Below are 24,516 nucleotides of genomic sequence, written 5' to 3'. Positions count from 1 at the left end.
CTTAATATCCAAGGAAATAACCCTTTTTTCCTCATCAGGAAACAACTTCTCATATCCAGACCAAATAACAATGTTAATTCTCAAAGTATTCTGCCAAAACTTAACTTCAAAATTATACAATTATACATTGTCCTATTTTGCATTTCATTGGAATAAAGTTAAGAAGGAAAACTGAATTTGGAATGAGAAAACCTAGATTATTTATCCTACTCTAGGATCTAAAAACTGTATGAATTTGAGCAAATTACTTCATAATAAATAATCAAAAATCACAAAATGTAATAACTGCCCTAACTCAAGAACTAGTAATGAAAGGATCAAATGGGATTATGGATATGAATGCATTTTATAAAGAATAAAATATTATAGGGATACTTGGGTGGCTCAGTGGGTTAAGCGTCTGTCTTTAGTTCAGGTGATGTTTCCAGGATTCTGGGATAGAATTCTGGCTCCCTGCTCTGCAGGGAACCTGTTTCTCCCTTTGCCTCTGTCTCTCATATTAAATAAATAAAATCTTGAAAAAAAAAATAAAATATTATGTAACTATAAATTCCAATTATATGTAACTATGTGTGTAATGCTGGATACTTTATTCTATATTATATATAATTATGTGTATTATATATTTATTATAATACTTTATCAAAGTGCTAAGAATGTTCTAATTCTTTATTTGAATTAACTCATTTAATTTTCACAATTCTATCAAATAGATATCATTATTTACTCCATTTACCACAAGGACACTAAAGCACAGATGGAGCTAGTAAAGTCAGAATTTGTACACAGGCAGCCTGACACCAGATCTGGTGCTCCTAACCTTTACATACTATTACTGATTTTGAGATCTATGCCTTACAAACAATGAATATTCAGGTAAATTGTTAAACCTTTATAAAGCTACCATTTATTCATCTTGAAAGTAGAAATACCAAACCTATTTCACAGTTATTGTAAGAACTAAATGCAGTAATATAAAAGGGGTTTTGGTAAAGTATATGAAATTATTTAAATATGAGGCATTATTCTTAGATGAAAAAAAGTCAGACAAAAATACCTAAAATTTTATTGTCAAAAAGCAAATTTATTTTTGATTCCCTTATCAATCTTTCAATAGAACCCATTTCTTCTCTCTTCTACCCCCCTGACCTAGATTCGTTTTTTTTCTACTCTTCTATTATAATGCCTACAAAATTAAACAATCACGTAATCTTAGTGAATACTCAATTTAAGAGTTCATTTAAAAATATATTATGTCTAGATTTCCAAACCCTCTTTGCTAGGAAAGCCATCTGATTTATACATTATGATTGAGTTTATATTAGATGTATGAGTTTATATTAGATCTAAGGCAGTTTAAATTCTGCAGTAAAATACGACCTTCCTATTTTTAATTGGAAAATAAATACCAAGTTCCAATAGAAATTTGGTAGACTCAGAAGATATCTCCCTTAAACTTCTAAAAGAATGCTTATACTGTTATCTCTGATGTAATAATATAATGAGCACTCTAGTGCCTAATGCTTTTTGTGGGTCTATTGTTTCGTTACTGTAGATTTTTAGAAGTCAATTATTAGAACAAAGGAAAACCATTTGTTAAGGATCGCATTTGTATTACCAAATTTCTTTCAGAATTATACAAAATTTTTAAAAAATTTTATTTAAATAATCTCTATATCCAACATGGGGCTCAAACCCACAACACTGAATATTAAGAGACATGCTCTAGCAACTAAGCCAGACAAGTGCCCCTTTATCAATTTTTTTTTCCCCAATTTTTGATTCCATCAGTAGTATATGAGAAAAATCAATTTTACTGTGTCTTTACCATTACTAACTTCTGAAATGTATTATATTATTATTACTAATTCATTTTTCCTTGTATTTATTATTATTATTATGTTCAATGATTCATTAGTTGCATATAAAACCCAGTGCTCATCACAAGTGCCCTCCTTAATACCCATCACCCAGTTACCCCATCCCCCAACTCCTCTCCCTTCTGTAACCTTGTTTGGTTCCCAGAATCCAGAGTCCCTCATGGTTTGTCTCCCTCTCTGATTTATTCCCAGTTTTCCCTCCCCTCCCCCTATAGTCCCAATTTAATTTACTGACACTTAAATTTGTATTTTTGAAAATTGCTGTCAAAATTGAACAGATTTAACATATCCACTCATTTTCTATATTTTCTTTTGAGATGTTCATGTCTTTTTCTACAGTTTTTATTAAATCTACATGTTTTCCATCTGTTTATGAAAATTTTGTAAATCAATGAAAATGATTTATAGTTGCTACCAATCAATCTTGATCTGATAACTTGAAGATTTCTGCTTTTGTATAGATAATCTTTTTACTTTATAATTTCTTCCTTTGCTTTTCTGTTATAAAACTCTTTCACTGAGATATTTGATATGCATTAGTATTTTATTCTAATTTTTTTAGCGGTTTCATTCACTTTGATCTTTTGTTGAGCAGAACTTTGACCAGAACCTTTGGTTATCTACCATGTCTGGGATAAGGTAGTACTATACCAGAAGTACAGATTTAGACTCATTCATAAGCAGTTGGTAATGGTCTACCTGAATAGTCAGGGACTAGGAAGAAACGGGATTAGAAGGTAATAAGAAAAGCTGAGGGGAAAGTATGCAGATGGACCTCTTTGAATGGGCATAAACTTTGAAAAAATTTATGTCTCATGTGAATGCCCACTAAAGGGCAACTATTATAGAGGGAACTCTTAATAATCAGGTAGACAAAATGATACACTCAATGGATGTCAACCAGCCTCTTTTCCCAGCCAACCCAGTGCTTCTTTAGTAAATCTATGAACAAAGCAGCCATGGTGGCAAGGATATGCATGGGCTCAACATCATGAACCTCCCCTTACCAAGGTTGACCTGGTCAACCACACTGAGAGTACCTAACCTACCAACAGCAGAGATCAACGTTAAATTCCCCATCTAGCAACAGTTCCCGGGGGGTCAGTATATAGTAAATATTAAGAAGCCTGACAATACCAACCACTGGAGAGGATGCAGACCAACAAGAACTCTCATATGTTGCTAGTAATAGTGTACACTGGTAGAAGCACTTAGAAAAACAATTTGTTATTATCTTGTAAAATGAGCAAATGGCAAACCTGCAGCCTCTGCCATTTAGTAGGTTCAAGTTCACTTTCTCCAAGGAGATCTATACCCCAGACTTGGAGATGAATCCTGAAAAGAGCCTGCTTCCAAATATGACCTCTTGGGCCTCCCCTCAGTTCTAGAGTACTTTACAGAGTTTTCTTCTATTCTACAGTGAGTCTTCTATCATAGTTTAATAATTCTTTATATTAAATCACCCTTGTTTAAATCATTATATGGTTCTATCTTCAAATTAGATCCAGACTGCTAGTCTCTGCCTTCATGGATTTTACAGCGCAGTGGAGAAAAAAGACAATTAAAATAACAATATCATTAGTAAAATGTGAAGTAAAATGGGAGCAGTTAGCAGAGAGATTCAACCTAGACTTATAGGATTACAGAAAGCTTTCTGAAAGGTAAAACATTTAAGCTTAGACTTGAGGAATAAATAAGAATTGACTGTATGAAAAGGGGAAGAGAGTGTTCCTAAGCATAGGAAATACCAGGTACAAAGGCTGGAAGTCTGGAAGTCAAAAATTTCAGAAATATGTATCATATAAACACTAACCTAAAGAAAAGGAATTTCTATGTTAATAGCCAACAAAATAAACTTTAAAGCAAAAATTATATTTAGAGATGAAGAGAGTCATTTCATACTACAACATACCGATGCTAAATTATTGGGCTCCTACTAAAATAGCTTCAAAATATGCAAAAAAAAAAAAAAAAAAAGAATAAAAGAACTACTAGAGAAACAGACAAGTCTACAATCATACTGGGAGTTTTTAATATAAGTACATAAAAGTCTTTAGTGATACAGATGTAAACAACATAATTAAAGAAACAGCCTAATAGGGTACCTGGTTGGCTCAGTGGGTAGAGCATGTGACTCTTAATCTCAGGGTCATGAGTTTAAGCCCCACAATGGGTGTAATTTATGAAAAAAAGAAAGAGAGAAAGAAATAGGAAGGAAGGAGGAAAGGGAGAAAGAAAGAAACCTAATAGACATAAAAAAAAAAAAAAACTGTAAAAGATTTTTAAAAAGTGGAGACAGAACATTGACTAAAAATGTATAAAATTAAGAACTTCTGTTCATCCAAGAACACCATAAGAAAAGGAGGAAGACAAGTCACAGACCTAGAGAAGATATACACAATATATGTACTTATCAAAAGAATATATACTCTGAATATATATTCAGAATGTATAAAGAATTTCTATAAACCCAGAAAAATAAACCTAAAGAAAAATAGATAATACACATGAACAGTCATTTCACACACACAAAAATGAAAGCTATATGGTCAAAAAGTACACAAAAGGTAATAAACTTCATTAATAACCAGGAAAATACAAATTCAGACTACAGTTAGTATCTTACAACTGCTAGACTGGTAAATATTAAGAAGTCTGACAATACCAACTGTTGGAGAGGATGCAGACCAACAAGAACTCTCATATGTTGCTAGTAATAGTGTACACTGGTAGAAGCACTTAGAAAAACATTTTGTTATTATCTTGTAAATGTATACATTCATATATCCTGTATCCAAGAAATTCCACTGCATGTACCTTAGAGAATACTTACACACAAAGAACTATTTCATCCATTTTCCCTTCAAGAGAAACTAGATTTAGATAAAAACTAAAATTTAAGTATTAAAAAAAATCCTGTACAATAGTAGTATCAGGATCAACTTCTAGATTTCAGTAAATATCATGTATAAAAGGGAGAGTTTTCTCTCTCTTTTTTTTTTTTTGTCAGAATAGTTAAAATAATGCAGACCTGCACTTGTTAACAAATGATATCAGAAACATGTAGTATTAACTTAATTATCCTTCAATTATGGATATGGGTAGCATTATCCTTCAATTATGGACTAGATATTTTTCTTTCAGCCATCTGTATTAGTTACAAATAACTTCAAATGAACTTAACCACCCTAATTTACAATTTACAAGTCTTAAAAGTTTTAAAGTCATCTCGATCAACATTCCACTCATTTTCATTTTACCTGAATATCCCATTTGTGGTGTCCAATTTTTGTAACCTGATCTCTGGGGATTTCCAGCAGACAATGGAGTTTTCAGTATTTGAGGATAATTACTATCTCGTGTAGAAGATGAGCTTGTACCAAAATTAAAATTTGATGCAAATGTGTTTTCTGCATTAGATCTTTTATTCCTGAAGTGTGAACCTAAATTCAAAAATTTAATATCAGTTCTTAAATTTTCAGAATTATGCAATATTTTAATCAATATAATTTATATCATGTTTACTGTCTACAAAACTTTATCTGATGACTTCTAAAAATACAGCAAATTATGACAAATTTAATGGTACTATTGATAAATAATCTTGTACTAAAATATAAGGAAAAGGACTTACTAATATGCTTCTTCAAATGGAGACTACTCTTGATAGAATCATAAACTACCTTCTAAATCTTCAAATACATCATTTATGTTTACTGTATATAGCAATTACAAGACCTGTTTTCCTCATTTGATTTGACTTCATTGAAACTCCTTCCTTCCATACAAATAGTATAAAAAGGGTTTTAGACTCACTTGGATTCATTTCCCTGTCCAGGCACTTTCCTACTGATATATCACTTAACAGAATTGCCTTAAAATCAGAAAGAATATATATGAAGCAGCCTACCTTAATGTCCTGGCACATAAAAGTTCTTAAAATTACATATTGGGGGTCTTTTCTCCTATTCCCCTTCACTTCCATGACAACTCTGCTTCTCCTTTACCACTTGCTTTTAGGTTACTTTGCCAGATTCTTTATCCTCTGTCTGCCTCTTAACTCTTGGCTTCCCAACGTTCCACACCTTTTTACCTTCTCTCACAAATTAGCGTCACACATCTTCTCTGGGCATCTCATCTATTATATTGGTCTCTAGTAATATCTATTTCTAGTTATTTATATCCTTCAACCTTCATATAAAGCCCTAACTTCTCTTAAACTGTAAAGCACATTTTGGCAAACTTTTTAAATAAAGGGCCAGATGGTAAATATTTTAGGCTTTGTGGACCATACATTCTGCTGGTATTACTCAACTCAGACACTATATTGGAAAAGCAGCCATAGACAACAGTAAATGAATGAGCATGGCTATGTTTCAATAAAACTTTACTTCCAGACACTAAAATCTGAATTTCTCATAATTTTCACCTCACAAAATATTTTTCTTTTACTCTTCAGCCCTTTAAAAATGAGAGACCCATTCTCAGGTCTATAAATGCATTATTCAATACAGTAGCTACTGACTGCATGTGACTATTTAAATAAAAAATAACTAAAATTAAAAATTCTGCCTCACTAGCCACATTTTAAATGTTCAAAAGCCACATTTGGCTGTTGGCTACCATATTCACACAGATATAAAATATTTCTTCATCACAGAAAGTTCTATCAGTGTGGCTCTAGGTCCCTAAATTTAACTACCTTTTGGATATAAACTTTTAGAAATCTTTCCAGACTTTTAAATGTTCAAAAAATATACTCCATCTTCTCCTCAAAACTTATTTATTACCAGTTGTGGCCAACTGTAACATCTTGCACCTTGTCACTCAAGTCATAAACTAAGGAATCATTCTTAATTCCACTTTCATCAATTTTTTTTAAGATTTTATTTATTTTATTTGACAGATAGAGATCACAAGTAGGCAGAGAGGCAGGCAGAGAGAGAGGGAGGAGGAAGCAGGCTCCCTCCTGAGCAGAGAGCCCGATGTGGGACTCGATCCCAGGACCCTGGGATCATGACCTGAGCCGAAGGCAGAGGCTTTAACCCACTGAGCCACCCAGGCGCCCCCACTTTCATCAATCTTAACACCCAATAAGTAAGTCTAGTAAAAAAAATTTTTAATACCACTAAAATTTCTCCCCATCTCTATTCTTATTGGCCCATTTTAAGCCTGTATCTTCTTCAGGCCTTGCTTCTAGTATTATGCCTCTTTAATCCATTCTTCACATATCACCAATGATCTTTCCAAAAAAGAAATTTCCTTTCTCACAATTCCTCACTGTCTCTCCATAACCACCATGGGACTAAATCAGACTCCTTTACACAGGTACCAGCAGAAACTGGATGACACATTCAAACTAGGATACTTTGAGAAATTTGATAAAGTATTTACAAAAGTGTGGACGCAGTGTAAGGATATCATCATAAAGAAGCACATAAAACTGTGTGCTCCACCACAGACTTAAAGGAACTAAGGAAGGGAGTGGTTACCAGGAACTAGAGACAGAGAGGGATGTTTCTTGTCCTCAGGTTACTTATAGATTTTAAGCTCCCTCTGGAAACTTAGTCACTTGTCTTAATTGCCCTCCAATTTTCTTGACCTCTATTTTGCTGTGTCTTCTTTATCTTCTCTCCTCTGGCCTCAAATATACTGGTGACTTTCAAATCTGAATCTCTCCTAAATTTCTCTTAATCCAAGATCCATATATTCAATTGCCTCGGAGTGATTATATGGATATCCTAAAGGTTATTCACATTCATAATGTCCATACAAAACTCATTTTCCTTCTAAAAATTGATTCTCCTACAAAACCCACTTTATCAGGAAGTAGTCCAGTCACCAATGCTAGAGTTTGATGCAATAATTCACACATAAAATAATGAGAGCCTATAAGGGCACAGAAACAGAAAAAAATATTTAAAAGATAAAAAATAGGACTTATTAACTGGATGATGCGAGAAATTTGTTGAAGTCTTACAAGTTTATGATTCAGACAATCCAGGGATAGAGTTAAGAAACAGCTCACGGAACTGTAGAGAGATGAATTCAACTAATCATATAGTAAGTCTGAGGTGTGCATTGGTCTCTCCTCCTAGAAACTTCAGAAGACAGTTTGAAATAGGAATCTGGAGCATAGGGGAGAAGTAGTGATAATCACATCCAAGAAGTGACCTAGAAAAAAAAACCCCAAAACTCTAAGGACAGACCATAATTTGGGAACTGATAACGATAGGCAAAGCAGTTCTCCGAAAGAAGAAAACCAGGGATGAGTAGAATTAGGGAAACCAAATTAAGAGTTCAAGAGAAGACTGGTCAAGAACATTAAACACAGGGGAACTGAAAAGTGAGCCCTGGATTTGGCATTTATCTTATTATTATTATGGCTAAAAGGTGTGTGAAAACAGTGATAGTTTTTCCTCAAAGAGGGAGTTGTCCAAATACAAAATAAAAGGGTTGAACTTGAATTGAAAGACATACACTGTTAAATACTTGAACATATTATTCAACTGAATTAGATGAAATGCTGGACTGAATCTATTTTCATTTCATCCTAGTTCAGAAACCAAGAGGAACCACTCCTATCACCAAACTCCACAAATTCTGTCATTTGTCATATACTTTTGGGAGGGAGACAGACGGGTATTAAATAAGGTTTTACTGCAGCCTTCCTCAGAACTGAGCCATTTACCTATCCCCACCTTGTAATAAAACCAATTTGTAGATGGGATTGGGAGGGAGACAAACCTGTAAGAGACAATCTCACAAAACAGACTGAGGGTTGCTGAGGGGAGAGGGTTAGGGATAGGGTGGCTGGGTTATGGACCTTAGGGAGAGTATGCGCTATGGCGAGTGCTGTGAAATGTGTAAACCTGACGATTCCCAGACCTGTACTCCTGGGGCAAATAACACATTATTATGTTAATGAAAATAATTTTAGGGGCGCTTGGGTGGCTCAGTGGGTTAAGCCTCTGCCTTCATCCCAGGTCATGATCTCAGGGTCCTGTGATTGAGCCCTGAGTTGGGCTCTCTGCTCAGCGGGGAGCCTGCTTCCTCCTTCTCTCTGCCTGCCTCTCTGCCTACTTGTGATGTTAAATAAATGAAATCTTTAAATAATAATAATAATTTTTAAAAATGCTTTATAAATGGAAAGAAAAAAAAATTCACCAACTTGAGGAGCCCAGGCTTTCACTCACTCAGACCCATCAAACTCCCAGAGCACCCCATTCCCATTCTCTCAACCACATCACCACTGAAACTTTTCTGAAGTAACACCCGCCACCGCGCTGGGCAACCTCCCGGGGCTGCAGCGCTCCAGCTACCCGTGAATCCATCCAAATACTCCTTGCCTAGTGCTGGCCCGGCGCCAGGCGGGTGGCGAGGGAGGCTTGTGCTGCTGCTCCGGTCGCCGGCGGCTGCTGACGTGCCAGAAGTGGTGGACGCAGAGGCCTGCGCTGAAGGCCCGCTCTGAGGAGTCTCCTGGAGTCCGAAATTATAAGGACCCTGAGACCGAGGTTCTCCCAAAGCGAGGGAAGCTGCAGGGACCGACGGGGAGACTGTTGAGACCTCAGACCTCCGCATTCTCACAAATCTTCCCAAGCAGAAGTCTGAGATGGCTGAGCGTCCCTTCACTGACCCGAAGTTAGAGAAGCGTCGCAGGAAAACGCCTGAGCACGGCACGCAGACGCAGAGCCGTGCGCAGGCGCAGCGAACCCCAGCTTCCCACCCCCACCCCATGCCTGGGGGCCCTATCCTTCCGGTGCCCAGTCCTTTCACCCACCATAGGATTTGGCTTTGAGCTTAGTCTGAAGTACCGCTCTCTTCAATCTGCTGGGATCAGCTGAACACAACTTTTCAAAGCCTATCAATGACCATCAAATGTGGTAGCCCGTTAGTCTCAAGGCACTGTATTTTACTAAAGGTTTTGCTTTTGAACATCTCCCACACCCCCAAATATACTTAGTTTTTTAAGTTTACAGACTGTCCATCACTAGACACCAAACGCCTATGATGGTGTAGACAAATGTCAGTGTTCAGCCCACCTAACATTGCTCTTGTGGAGAAACGCAAAAAGGAGCCATTAACCTCCTGCAGTTTAAATATCCACAAGGATGTTGTCATTATCACAAGAGAATATTCACCCATTAAGCATATTATTCTATCAGCAATAACCTAAGAAGCAGGTCAATGGATGAGATCTCTCTTGGACAGCTCCCAGTTTCTCAAACTGTGGGTACAAATTAGTAAGAATAGACTATATAAACCCAAACTCTAGCTTTGCAACAAATTACCTCCATGAAATTAAGTTTTGTGCCTATTTTCTTGAATATAGAAATAGTACCAACTTCCCAAAGAAACTAGGATTGAGAAAATACTCTGGATACTGCAATTGGAATATATTCAAACATTACTGACCATAACCTAACAGACTTGTGGAATCACTATGTTGTACACCTGAAACTAATGGAACACTGCCAACTATACTTCGATAGTAAGAAAAACTGAATTCATGTAGTTGCTGAATTACCTAAGTCAGGTGTCTAACAGCACAGTTCACCCACATGCAATGACTGGAATCCTCAAAATTCCTTCAAATACTTCCAGTGATACCATTTAAGATTATGTTCCATCCAATTCCAAACTTTCAGAAAAATAGTGGCAACTCAGCCTAAACTCTTCAGTAAACTGTCAAAATAATGGTAGACATTTCAAGAATCTCATGTAAGCATTTTCTCATCAAGATGTTACAATTGACATTGGTGAATGATGTCTAAGTGAACCACCACTACTCATTTTTTAGTTAACTCCACCCCCACTGTGGGGCTTGAACTAACCACCCCAAGATCAAGAGTGGCATGCTCTACCAACTGAGCAAGCCAAGAGCCCACTGATCATTTTTGAAACAACTACTAGAATTTGCCAACATGCTTGAGAAAATTTCAACTTCCATTTCAAGAAAAATGTTCATTGAAATACTTTATTTTCATCAAGAATGTAAGTCTTAGAATACTTGTGCTCATTCCAGTCTTTTGGAAGTTTCAAAAAATATTGTGGAAACTACGAACTTCTATTTCCTTAAGGGCCAACAATTCCTTGGATAGGTTGCTGGAATTCTGACATAGAAATGTTTAAAAAAATAAGATGCAGTCCAGAATGCTGTCCTATTCTAAAATGGTGCAATGTGCCATTTACCTAAATTACTGTGATCAATTCAAAGTAACCATAAACTTATGAAATAGTCCCAAATTTCAATAGCCATTTATTCTGGTGCATCTTTTAATTCATATATGGATGGGTTTATCAATTTTTAATCAATTAACATTCTCACTGATATAGATCAATTTACATTAGCTATTATCATATAACATGAAAGAAGCACATGGGAAAAACAAGCAGAACAAAAGACTTCTTGATAGTTCTTTAAAATTGAGTTTGCTGTTAAGGAAACATACAAATAAATACAATGAAGCAGAAACAAAATACTGTACTCAGAAAAATAGCATTGCGGAAGGAAATCTAAAGCTGAAGATAAAGATCTTTATTTTACATTATGCATAATTACATAATTTATTAAAATTAATACAATTCATATACAAAATAGTAACACAGTAGTCATTTTTAAGTTTGTTAAGCACTTTACAGGAATGTTAAGATGGCAAAACTACATATACTAAGCAGTGTCTCACGACTCCATCAATGTCTAGCTCACTAATTCAGGCTGAACATTCACTCTCCGAAGTACTTCTTCAGGCATGCAAAAAACAGGACTAACAGGTTTTATCTGTTCTTCTCCCAAAAGTGACAATCCAGCAATTCCAAATAAAGTATGAAAAGGATCTACCTATTTAAAAAATAAGAATTTATAGAGTATTACAAAAATGAAAACTTCTAAAACCCTACTTCTGAACAAGTTATATTGGATTCCATTATATTTTCTTTACTTGAATAAATGCTTAGTTTTCTAAAAATGATGACTTCAAACTTTTTTTAACATAGGACCTTTCACCATACACAATTTTTTTGACAATTAAGTGATGAGAAATTTCTGCAAACTTGTCTTCCCTTCAGATATTCTCAAGTTACCTAGAAAGTATCCTGCTTAAAAAGTAAAACGCTAAATATCATCCATTTTTAAGCCTGGAAGTGACATAAAGGTAACTCAAAGCAATGTAACTATTACATGAACATGTCAGAAATATACTTGCCATATCTCCTGGTCGGTCTGCAAATCCTCCTGTTTCTTCATCTTGACATGCTAAAATGAAACTTCTAAGTTTTTCTCTATCAATCCAATGAAGCCTTCCAATTATCTTTAGGGAGGCCAACACCCACCATGAATAGCATACATCTGGTAACTAGGAGGGAAAAAAACCACAAGCAATTGCCACAATTTTATTCTCTAGTCCAAACATGGGGTGCTGGAGGAGACTAAGGGATATACTGACATACAGTTAAAGATGCTAAAATTCGTAAATACAATTACTTGGATTTAAAGATAATCACTGGGATAAGACCAAACATTTCAAGCCACAGACACCCACACTAAATGTTTCAGAGTTTAGGCACTCAGTAACAACTATCCCTGTACCTTTATTTTATCTGCAATAAACATCCCTTATCCAAGAAGCTGGTGGTTAACACTCATGAAATCCATGGTGATGTACGTTCTACTTCCCTAGTCAGAGCATTTTCAACAAGTACTGTCCAGGTAGGTATGTAATTTGCTTAAAAATAACCTAAAGCCTGGCTCCTCAAACACAGGTCATTTGGGTTTAAAGAATGCAGAATATCTCACCTTCAACTGAAGAATCATTTCGACAAAATCGCTGGGTGATTCGTAAGCACATAAAAAACTGTCCTACACTGTAAGTGCAAATTCCTGGCAATCCCAACCCTGACCCATTTTCTAACTGTTGAAAGTTGCAGGTTTTTCACTGGACTGTAAGTAGCTAGAAACCACCTGTGGGGATTTCCCTACCCAACTTATTCAGAAATATTGAACAAGCAAATCTAAAATAAAAATACAATGACCCAGACAAAATCACCACCATGCCCTATCTTATTTTCTGTCAAGGATCCAGCAATCTATAGCCCTTGAAGTCTAACTTAGACTACAACCGAAGTTTTTTATGTATGTGTAAATTATTTTTTAAAATACAGTCTAAAAAACAAAAACAAAAACAAAAAAAACCCAGAAAAACAAAAAACGCAGTCTTGTGATAGGAAAATCACATCAAATTCAAATGAAACCACTGTTATTTTACTTAAACACAGCTATCCCCACTGGTTTCTTATGGCACCATCTACTCTTTAGGGTAGTTATGTACTTGCCAACAAGACTATATATCTTACAGAAGTGGAAACATTTACTACCTGGCCCTTACAGACCCAATTTAGAACATAGTATGTGAGAGCGAAAGACAACTATGGATGTGCAAAGGAAAATCTGATTCCCCTTTCTCCAAATCAAAATGCCAAAAATTGGGTTTTTCTTAAAAATTTTAATAAGGATTTTAAACAAAATTTTGCAATGTAATTTTTAAAAGTCATTGATTTGGTAAATTAATTGTCCTTTCACACCCATGAAGTAGACGCAGAGACTTCTGTACAAAATACATGTATTCATTTAACACTACTCATTGGGTCCCAAATATGAAGAATGCTTTTTTTTTTTTCAAGATTTTATTTATTTATTTGACAGAAAGAGAGATCACAAGTAGGCAGAGAGGCAGGCAGAAGGAGAAGGGGAAGCAGGCTTCCTGCCAAGCACAGAGCCTGACGTGCGGCTTGATCCCAGGACCCTGAGATCATGACCTGAGGTGAAGGCAGAGGCTTACCCCACTGAGCCACCCAGGCGCCCCTACAGAAAGCTTTTAATGCAGGACGAATTTTCCCTGGTATAGGTCTATAATTAAAAGTTTAAAGAAACAGCTTCATTTCACTGGCTAGAAAATATAAGACCCTCAAGATAGGGAAAAAACCACTTTAAGAATACATACTATGTCTGAAATATAAATGTATTTCTAAGCTAGGATATTTGCTATTTTTTTTGTTTTCCTTCAGGTAACTCCAGAATCCACTTCATGATTGGAAAGGCCAGAAGACAGCTTTGTCATAGAAAGAAGATCAGAAGGAACACATCTTTTCCTCAAGTCTTTTAAATGGATACCATAATTAATAAGTATCTCCACTCCAGCTGTTTTACTTTTGCCAAGAGCATTTTTTAGGAAGAAAAATTGCAATGGGGGGAGGGGTAAAAGCACATTATCAATTTACAAGAAGCTATAGTAGTTATAAAGCTTAGAACACAGTATCTTATGAATCAATACCTTCTCTGGCCTTCCATTGAGTCCACCTGATGGCAACTGTCGTTCACAAAGCCACCAACCGAGTAAATCAGAATTTACTTGATGCAACTGGCTAGTAATAGCCAGAAATCCTGTGCAACAATAGATCTAAAATTACAGACATAAAGTACATGTGTATAACAATTTTCAACAGTAGTGTAGTAATAAAAACTACTTAATTAAAATGCCATTTATGTCTAAAAACTTGCTTTCTATTAACAAGTCAGAACTGCAAAGACATAAATATCATATACCTAACTGAACAAATTCAAACATACTAATTCCAGGATCCAATTCTACAATGATATATTATTGTCAACATTTCTTCATAGCTAAAATCAAAAATTTTTTAAAAAGGATTTTATTTTTAAGTACTCTCTATACCCAACATGGGACTCAAACTCACAACCCCAAGATGAAGATCTTATGCTCTACCTACAGAGCCAGTCAGGTGGCTCTAAAAGCAAATTTTATTGGACACCTACTTACAGATACAATGCACAATAGTACAACTACTACTTACAAATACAACTGCCTCTCTGGCACAAGCAAACAGGTATTCAGGATAGGCAGGGAAAAGAATGTTTCCATCTACTTAGTTAAAAACTAATGGAAAATAAAAGCGAAGAACATGCAACTCCTGATCCCAGGGTTATGAGTTTGAGCCCCACACTGGGTACAGAGATTAAATAAACAAAACTTTGTTGGGGGGGAGGGGCAGTTAAATAGTAGAAAATAAAAATATATCTTTCATGATAATAAATCTACTTATGTTGCCTGGGCCAGGGGCTTCCACCAACAGGGAATATATACACAACTACTATAAAAATGCCTTTATCTGCATTTAAGCAATTCTTATGTAACATCCCATATTACATTTAAATTAACTTCAGTCATACATAACAAACACTGAAACTGCTATTAATATATTTTCCCAATTTTTCACTTAACCCCTCAAAACTTACATATTTTAATCTCCATTAATAAATTACCTGCCCAGCATGGGATTCAGAACCTGGCCTGCAACCAAATCCACCATCAAAGTTCATACACGATAAAACAAATTCGATTGCCTTTTCCACATTAATAGCATCTAGCTTCCCCTACAAACAGAAAAAATAAGCCTACTGAATTCCAGAATAATCATGGGAACTTAATTATTCCAATACAATATTCAAAACTTACCAATAGGGCCAAGGTTGCCACTGCACAGAAAGAGAATCTTGTATCAATTTCTCCTAAAAGAAAAAGGAAATTAAATAAAAACTAAGTATTACCAGAGGCATCTGATCTTAATATATAATGCCAATTAACTGAAAACAAACTGTACAACTACCATGTTTAAATTTCCATGAGTTCAAGCTTAACATTTACTTTTCAATTAGCAGGACGAAAGCTGAATCTGAAGTAAAATCACTTCTAAGAAATCCAAGAACTAGAAAATTTGCCAAAAATACGGCAAAACTATCTTAAGTTGCTCACAGCACCCAACAAGGGACGGTAACACAGAACCAAAAAGATAACTCAATTTCTAACAATGACAATAAACTTACCCTATTATATAAAAGTAGATTTTCACATCCCATGAAGCAGCTGGTCTCTCCGGCCTGCACTGTATTCAGCCCTAAAGCAGAGATTATCTACATTTATCAAGTATAGTACTATTCCCTCCCTCCACTCAAATATCCAGTAAGTTTGTAAAGTTTTTTGAATATCTCTCCCTCTTCATTAAATAATTAAAAAAAAAAAAAAACTTTACAAAGCCACCAAATACTGGGGGAAAAAATTTCACCTACCTCAAATTTTAGACTGGCCCCCTCTGTTCCAGTTCTCTGGTATGCTGATAAACTAACACAGTGCATGCTGGAACTTCCAGCAGACCATTTAACTTCAGTAAGACCAGCTGCTTAGTGGGACCTGAAAAGATCAAAAACTTAAAAATCTCCTTATAATTATTAGCAAAGCCTCCAACTCATTGTACTTAAAAACTTTCAACAAATCTTATCACTACAATAAACACCCGAACAGATTTTAATATTGGTACTTTGGGTAGCATGAATGAGACTGACATTACCCCAAATATCTCCAGCAAAAGAACCATCTTCTTTCTGTAGACTCTGAACATATTCCACAACTTTATTTACATCAATAACATTAATACTATCATACAGAGTAAGAATCTGTAACAAAAACAAAACAAATTAAGTAAATACTTCTTCAACACTGCTACTTTGTTCTAAGACGTTCTTCCTCAACCACCCTTTAAAATGTCAAGCAAGGGACGCCTGGGTGGCTCAGTTGGTTAAGCAGCTGCCTTCAGCTCAGGTCAAGATCCCAGCGTCCTGGGATCGAGTCCCACATCAGGCTCCTTGCTCCGCAGGGAGCCTGCTTCTCCCTCTGACTCTGCCTGCCATTCTGTCTGCCTGTGCTCGCTCTTGCTCGCTCTCGCTTGCTCTCTGACAAATAAATAAATAAAATCCTTAAAAAAAAAAAAAAATTAAAAAAAAAGAAAAAAAAAAAAAAAAAAAATAAAATAAAATGTCAAGCAAGCATGTCCTTCTGTCTATGCACATTGTGACCTTTTTGCAAAGGTGCAGACTATCTTCTACTATGCCACAGGCTTTATCAACAAACCCAAACCAGTAACAAAGAATTAATTCCTCCATATAAATTGCAACTTCGTATTCCAAACTTTGTACTAACTTACATATACAGAAGTAGACTTTTATAGTATTTTTCTAGAAAATTGTATTTATTTATTTGACAAGAGTTAGAGACAGCAAGAGGAACACAAGCAAGGGGAGTGGGAGAGGGAGAAGCAGGCTTTCCACTGAGCAGTGAGTCCAAAGCAGGGCTCAGTCCTGAGCTAAAGGAAGACACTTTAATTACTGAGCCACCCAGACACCCCCAGAAGTAGACTTTCAAGTCGTAATCGTGGATCTTCACTATTATCAAAATTAAACCACTTAACTCTAGCCGGTGATTTTCAAATTATTTACATATACTGAAAATAAACATTTTATCATTCAAGGTCTCAGTGTAATTTTTCAATTTACATCAACTTTGGATTCAGCTAATACATGCCATCACATCATTGACCTTGTAAAATACAGGCTTCATTTGAAAAGATTAGGGAAACTTTTTTTGACAGATACCAACTGTCATGTTCCTAATACCCAGTTCACTTTCTCCATTCTCAGGTAAGAGAATACACTACCAAGACTACTAAATTTTAATATTTACCTGGACAGCACTCAGAGTATACAAAAGATGAGGGTCATGTCCAATACTGGCACTTATTCCACCACACTCATGTTGACATGACTTAATGAATGTCAGAATTTCTTCTCTATTCATCCGATGTAGTTGTCCCATGAGATCCATTACAGTCAGACCCCAATAGATACCACTCATTCTCAAATACTCAGACATACAGTATTCCTAAAATACACAATTATTTTAATGTGCCAGTTTGAATTGATGCAGGGTTATTAAAGTGATAGAACATGTAAAAACTAGTCATACTTATTGTTTAATTCAATTCATCCCAACTGTTAATTTTAAATTGTGGCTATCAATACTGGGGGTTAGGAGAGGGTAGTATCTGCAATGCATATGATAAATTCACCTGCAACTAACAATACAAATAAGACTTTAATCTCTCTTAAAATCTAACGAGACGTATAAGTAAAAAAATATACCAACTTTTTTCAAGTTTGGGGACAGAGTATTTGTTTCAGAGTATCTACATCATATTTATCAAGTATCAATTCTATTAATATATGGACTATGTAAAAAGCCTATCTACTACCTATTAGAAAATGGTACAACTTGAAACCAAAATAGCCAAGGCATGTAAAAGTTTAAATAGCTAACAGAAGCTACTCAGAGACATAAAAACTGGTACAGAAACTAGATCAGAAATAAATTTTTGCTAGTCACCAATGCAACACATGTTAAGTTTCAGTCTGGTGACTAGTCTTGGGGAATTTAACAGGTCACCAATTCATCAATGTTTCCCAAAATGGTAAATTAATTCAGTTGTTTGGATACTACAGGGAAAAATTTACTTTCAGTTTCATTACTTAGCCCCCTAAGAGGGTAACTATTCTTCAGGATTTGAAACTTAAGGTAAAACTTTTTCAAGGTCTCAGCGTAATTCTAGAGCTAAAGTGATATTACACATCAGCCATATATTCAGGTAATACATGCCAACACATCACTGACCTTGGAAGTAATACCTCAAGGACAAAAATACAAATCTCTTCTCTACCTCAAACCTCTTAAGCATCTAGGCAGATGGGGAATCTATTTGATCTATCAAAGCCTCTGAGAACCGTGGTTAATTCTGATACCAAGGTACACTCACTGCACTCATGGAGAGAACTTCAGTCCTCCGCATGCAAGAGTTACCGTTTTTAAGAAACACGGGCCACAGATACTGACCCATTTACTATTCATGCTTAAGAATGTCATTTCTTCAAAATAAAAGGAACTTTCAACACAAAATCATACATACATAATCATCTTTCTTGGAGCCATAGGACGCGATATAATCTGCATGCTTCTCTAACAATAGCGTGTCAGGTGCATCTGACTTGATAACAACATCCTTCTGCGGTGTGCCCTTTCACAAAACAAAAAAGCAGTGACTTTGTAACTGTTCATTTTTTTATGCTTCACCCTAGTGTATATATTTAATATACATCTGAACTTTTCATCTTAATTCCACCTTGCCGCACAGAACTTTCTATATAAAAACTAGGTATCTGACCAGAAAGAAATTAGGCACTAAAGCTCTTCGGAAGATTCGGGTAATTTTTCAGGTCTCAGAGTAATTCTAGAGCTAAAAGTAGTAATAATCAGCTTCGGATTCAGAATACATGCCAGCTCATCATTGACCCAAAAAATTATTACCCTCATCTGTTGTTGCTTATCTTTCACTTAAAAAGTAAAATAAACACCACAAAACAGCCCATCTTGCCAATTCAGAACTTAGTTTACATGCAGCAGAAAACTGAAGCATTAAAATTAAAATGTAAAGTATTTATATATAAAATACTTTATATTTCATCTTCTCCTGCTTTGGTCTTAGTTTCTTCATTTGCAACAAGCCCCCAGGAAATGAGGATTCTGCTCTAGTTCCCCGCATTTCTTACTGTAATCGAGCCAGCTAAAACTCATTCTAAGTAGGTCATGACCATTACCGAAAAAAAATTAGTGAATTTCCATCAGATCCCACTTAAAATTTACTGCATCTTCAAAGAACGTATCAGTAATGACTTTATCGGTTTTGAGCCATATAGAAAAAAAGGAGAAAAAGAACCACCGACTGGCCCGGCTTTTTTGAGGAGTTAAGAAATCAGGCCGTTGAACCTTGAGGCCTGCCTCGTAGAGGAAAGCCTCGATAAAATTAGAAGCCGTACGTGCGCCCGCGAGGTCTGCAAAAAACGCTGAGTAATACTTCACTCTCTCTGAACCCTAAAGAAATCCCTTTCACGGCCGGTGTCTTAACCCAACTGTTCTCCAATACTTGCTGAACAATTAGAACGACTGAGCTGCTCAGTACTACTCCACCTAAACGCCACCCGCGCAGTCACAGTAAAGGACAGCCTCACTCACCATGTCTGAGACGGAAAAGAGAACTTTGCACCGTTCCTGGGCAGATTTAGGCGGCACGCGCCTGCGCATAAGCTCCCCCCAGGCCCCTTCCCGGCATAGCTGACCACACTCCCGCCTGTAGGAAGGAGCAGTTGCTTGGCTGCCCTAGGACCCCGCCAAATGCTCATAGCTGTCCTCGCTGCCTGAACCCAAGTTCTCTGGCGGTCATTTTCTCGTCGGGTGGTGACCTTGATATGTTTGAAAGTTTTAAGTAATATGTATCTGAATTACTTTTAAAAAATAATTTGTTCCTGAGGCTCTTTGAACTCTGAAGATCTGGAGTGGATGGTAATTAGTGGAATTCTTGCATGTAGGAAGTATTCAGTGTTTTCTGAGTGAATGTTAAAATGTTTACATGTCGCTCCTGTTCGCCTTTTCTGTTTCGGATGTGGCTCACTCCCTTCACTTCTTCAGCAAGTGCTACTAGCTGGAAGTTTTGTAAATTGCTTTTGGGAAAAAAAAAAAAAAAAAGACCATCCATGTTCTTTTCACAAACTTCCGACTATATTTAGATTTGCTAGGGGTGTTATTACAGATATTTTCATTTGTGCTTCCTTGGATCTTTCATACTTAAGTATTTTGAGCACCCATTAGAAAATATTGGCACCCTATACCCTTACAGTGTATTAACATTCAGTAACGATTTGGAGAAGTGTTCTGACACAATGACCTATATGGGCTATCAATAATTAAGAGTGTTGAATCTGCTATGATGATAGATTTCATTTTTTTTCTCCCTGTAATCAATATTCTCATTTATAGTTTGAAGCTACTTTATTTGACAGAGAGAAATCACAAGTAGTCGGAGAGGCAGGCAGAGAGAGAGAGAGGGAAGCAGGCTCCCTGCTGAGTAGAGAGCCGGATGCGGGACTCGATCCCAGGACCCTGAGATCATGACCTGAGCCGAAGGCAGCGGCTTAACCCACTGAGCCACCCAGGCGCCCCTTGAAGCTACTTTATTAAATGCATGTAAGTTTAGCATCTATTTCTGGTGAGTTGATCCTTGTACCATTCATTGATGACTGTCTATAGCCCTAATACTTTTTGTCTTAAGAAGTCTGCCCTACTCTCTGCTCAGCAGGGAGCCTGTTCCCCCCTACCCCCCCGCCCCTTTGCCTGCCTCTCTGCCTACTTGTGATCTCTGTCTGTCAAATAAATAAATAAAATCTTAAAAAAAAAAAAAAAAGTCTTCCCTAAATGCCTGTGTGGCTCAGTCGGTTAGGTCTCTGACATTGACTCAGGTCAGGATCTCAGGGTCCTGGAATGAAGCCCTGCCTTGCATACCTTGTAAGGCTCTCTGCTGAGCATAGTTAAGCTGGTAGTCTGCTGGGCCTTCTCTTCGCCCTTTTATTTGCTCTCTCTATATCTCTCTCTCCCGCTCTCAAATATCTCTCAAAAGTCTTAAAAAAAAAAAACCGCCCTAAATATTAGTGTAATTTCCCCAGCTTTGTTTTGCCTCTAAGTCAGATGGGGGAGGGATGTGATAGAGGGAGAAAAAACAAGTGGGAGAAGGAGTGGTCAGACTTCCTAAAAGAGAAATGCTAATACAAGCATCAGATCCAAAAAGTACCATTCAGATTAAATCAGTAACTGCTGAAAGAATGAAAAAACAAGCCTCAATTCCTACTTTATAAATTCATTCAACAAATAAGTATTGGATGTCTAGAATGTGCCAAATATTATTCTAGGTTCTAGGGGTACAATGGTGAATAAAATGTTATCTGTATAGGAAGTGTGTGTTCTAGCAATTCTTGTAATTACATTCAGCAGTTCTATTTCTAGGTATTTATCCTACAAATACATACAGTCCTTTGAGTATGAAGTGACTATACGCATGAATATTCAAAGCAGCAGTCTTTTTCTTTTTATTTAAGATTTTATCTGTTTACTTGACAGAGAGGAGGGGGGAGAGAACAAGCAGGGGGAGTGGCAGGCAGAGGGAGAGGGAAAAGCAGTCTTTCCCATGCAGGGCTGGATCCCAAGGACCCAGAGACCAGGACCAAAGCCAAAGGTAGACCTCCAACCCACCGTGGTACCCAGGCTCCCCAGGAGCAGTCTTTACAATAACAAAAGATTACAAATATCTTATGTACCATTGAAAGGTTAAATAAACTATACTGTATTGATAATGCAGCTGTTGAAGAGAATGAGGAAGCTCTGTATACATTGCTATGGAAAGATATCCAAAATATATTAAGTAAAAACAAAAACAGAAAGTGCCCAGGGGTATATAGTGTGGAAAACACAGGAGAAAAATATGTGGATATATTTGCAAATGAACAGCATTACTAAAAGCAGTTGCCTACAGAAGGAGGGTTGCTGGGAATAGGATTAAAGAAGGCTTATTCTTCACTGAATATCCTGGTGTTTTTGAAATTTGGTATATTTTACCTCTTCAAAAAATAAAAATATCTCCCCTCCAAAGAAAAGTAGCTACAAAAAATATATATTGATTAAAAAATAATTTCATCTTGGTGCACTTAGATGGCTCAGTCCATTGGGCTTCTGGGCTTGGGTTGGTTTCAGCTCGGGCCATGATCTCAAGGTCCTGGGTCAAGCCTGGTATTGGACCCCGTGCTTAGTGGGGAGTCTGCTCAAGGATTCTCTCCCTCTCTCTCTGCCCCTCCCCCAATTTGTGCTTACCCTCTCTCTCACTCTGCTTTTCCCTCTGCCCCATGCTTGTTTTCTCTTTCTCTAAAATAAATATTAAAAAAAAAAAAAACATGTTCATCTCTACTTCTAGACATGTGCTGTGTAATATAGTGTAATATAGCTAAAGGGATAGTCGAGATAACGGCCAATCTGAATTGAGATATGTTGTAAAGTATAAAACACACTCCCTATTTCAAAGACTTAGTCAGAAAAATAAACTAAAATATCTCATTAACAATTTAAAAAGTACTAATTGTTGAAGTAATATTTGGGCATATTGGGGTAAATAAAACTATATTCTTAACATTAATTTCACCTACTGCTTTTTACCTTTTATCCCCTTTGCTTGTCTTTTTTTAAGTAATCTCTACACTTAACATGGGGCTCAAACTCTTAACCCTGAGAGTCTGAGTGTCATGCTTTGCCAACTGAGTCAGCCACATGACCCTCTTTTTACTTTTTTAAATGTGACTATTAAAAAATTTATAATTACATAAGATCATATTATATTTCTGTTGGACGATGTTGCTACAGTCACTGAGTTTTATGGGAACTGTAGCTGTGTCTGGTTTATTCACCATTACATATTATGCAGATGAAACAAGTTTTTCTTTACCTATAATTTTGTTCAAAGCCTAGATTGTGATTATGAACATAGTTTCATTAGCTTCCAGCATCTGAACTGTTTGTAGTCTGTTCTAACATCATTATGCCATGGAATAGCATTTCCAGGACAAAACAATACCATATTTCACCTAAGATGCCATTGATTATAAGATGCATCCCAATTGAAAAGATAACAAATGTGGAAAAAAACAGCCAATGGCTATGAACATAAATGTTATCCAGATTTTTGAGATGTTAAATATGAAAAAAATGTGCATTTTGGAATCAGTGAAATACGGTAACTGAGTTATTTTGAAATATCAAATGTAGAAGCAGAATTTTTTTTTTTTAAAGATTTTATTTATTTATTTGACAGAGAGAAATCACAAGTAGATGGAGAGGCAGGCAGAGAGAGAGAGGGAAGCAGGCTCCCCGCTGAGCAGGGAGCCCGATGTGGGACTCGATCTCAGGACTCTGAGATCATGACCTGAGCCGAAGGCAGCGGCTTAACCCACTGAGCCACCCAGGCGCCCAAAGCAGAATTTTTTTTTTAAGATTTTTATTTATTTGACAGACAGATCACAAGCAGGCAGAGAGGCAGGCAGAGAGAGAGAGAAGGAGGAGGAGGCAGGCTCCCTGCTGAGCAGAAAGCCCGATGTGAGGCTCAATCCCAGGACCCTGGGATCATGACCTGAGCCGAAGGCAGAGGCTTTAACCACTGAGCCACCCAGGTGCCCCTAGAAGCAGAATATTATATGCTCCATGCCCCATATCCCTCTTGTAAAGATATATTACATTCTATATATTGTATGACATTTCTGATATTTCTTCTCTTCCATTTTTCTATTCCAATCAGGTAAATGAAATCTTGTTTACAGGGGCATTTTCTTTGTTTCCAAGAAAATGGAAATTCACTACAAACAGTGTAAATTAAGGTATTGTTTTGTGTAAATAAAGTGTAAATAAAGGTACTATTTTGCACCTAAGATCACCTCTTGATTTCAGTTCAGGTCATGATCTTAGGGTCGTGAGGCTGAGCCTGGAGTTGGCTCCAGGCTCAGAGTGGAGTCTGCTTGTCCCTCTCCCTGGGCTCCTCACTGCACTGCTCTCTTTCTCAAATAAATAAATAAATAAATAAATAAATGGCTTCAGAATTCTACTCCTTCTATACCTCCATCTTACCTATCCAGTTCCTTTTGATATTACTTAGTTAGGAAGGCATGTAATTCTAAGACTGTAAACAAGATTTCTTTTCTTTTCTTTTCTCTTGATCCATTTCTTGATCAGTTTGTGTTTTTTCTTGGTAATTGAGTCTATGATGCAGTATATATATGCTACTATCAAAATCTACTGAGACAGCTCAGTTACAT

General features: G+C 36.4%; 2 protein-coding genes and 3 non-coding genes across 6 annotated transcripts in view; all 5 read right to left on the bottom strand.

Annotated features, from left to right (window-relative positions):
* Window positions 1–9,578, bottom strand: part of MSH4 (mutS homolog 4) — a 97,096-nt gene extending 87,518 nt beyond the window's left edge. Inside the window, exons 1-2 of the mRNA XM_059376881.1 lie at window positions 9,230–9,578; window positions 5,141–5,323 (exon numbers count right to left, since the gene is read on the bottom strand). Of these exons, the coding sequence (XP_059232864.1) occupies window positions 5,141–5,323; window positions 9,230–9,461 (415 nt within the window). The 5' untranslated portion in view covers window positions 9,462–9,578. The remainder of the gene's footprint in view (window positions 1–5,140; window positions 5,324–9,229) is intronic.
* Window positions 9,579–11,122: 1,544 nt separating this feature from the next.
* RABGGTB (Rab geranylgeranyltransferase subunit beta) lies at window positions 11,123–19,937 on the bottom strand. 2 transcript variants are annotated; one of them, XM_059375151.1, is made up of 9 exons: window positions 19,850–19,937; window positions 18,747–18,854; window positions 17,471–17,668; window positions 16,302–16,407; window positions 15,413–15,465; window positions 15,220–15,330; window positions 14,210–14,335; window positions 12,086–12,235; window positions 11,123–11,721 (listed from the first exon to the last, which is right to left on the bottom strand). In XM_059375151.1, exons 1-9 carry the CDS (start codon window positions 19,916–19,918, stop codon window positions 11,581–11,583), a joined length of 1,062 nt encoding a protein of 353 aa, XP_059231134.1. In that variant the 5' UTR covers window positions 19,919–19,937; the 3' UTR covers window positions 11,123–11,580. The 2 variants fall into 2 exon arrangements, with proteins under 2 accessions (XP_059231134.1, XP_059231133.1); XM_059375150.1 differs by lacking the exon at window positions 15,220–15,330 and having other exon boundaries at window positions 11,123–12,235.
* Window positions 17,256–17,327, bottom strand: LOC132002375 (small nucleolar RNA SNORD45). Its single transcript, XR_009399861.1, has one exon. It is a non-coding gene; the product is annotated as a small nucleolar RNA SNORD45 (small nucleolar RNA).
* LOC132002374 (small nucleolar RNA SNORD45) lies at window positions 18,372–18,455 on the bottom strand. Its single transcript, XR_009399860.1, has one exon. It is a non-coding gene; the product is annotated as a small nucleolar RNA SNORD45 (small nucleolar RNA).
* Window positions 19,051–19,130, bottom strand: LOC132002376 (small nucleolar RNA SNORD45). Its single transcript, XR_009399862.1, has one exon. It is a non-coding gene; the product is annotated as a small nucleolar RNA SNORD45 (small nucleolar RNA).
* Window positions 19,938–24,516: the final 4,579 nt, after the last annotated feature.

The sequence above is a fragment of the Mustela nigripes genome, chromosome 14 (assembly GCF_022355385.1).
Source record: "Mustela nigripes isolate SB6536 chromosome 14, MUSNIG.SB6536, whole genome shotgun sequence".
NCBI lineage: Eukaryota > Metazoa > Chordata > Mammalia > Carnivora > Mustelidae > Mustela > Mustela nigripes.
The sequence above is the reverse complement of the archived record's forward strand: the minus strand, read 5'-3'. Positions and strand labels throughout refer to the sequence as shown.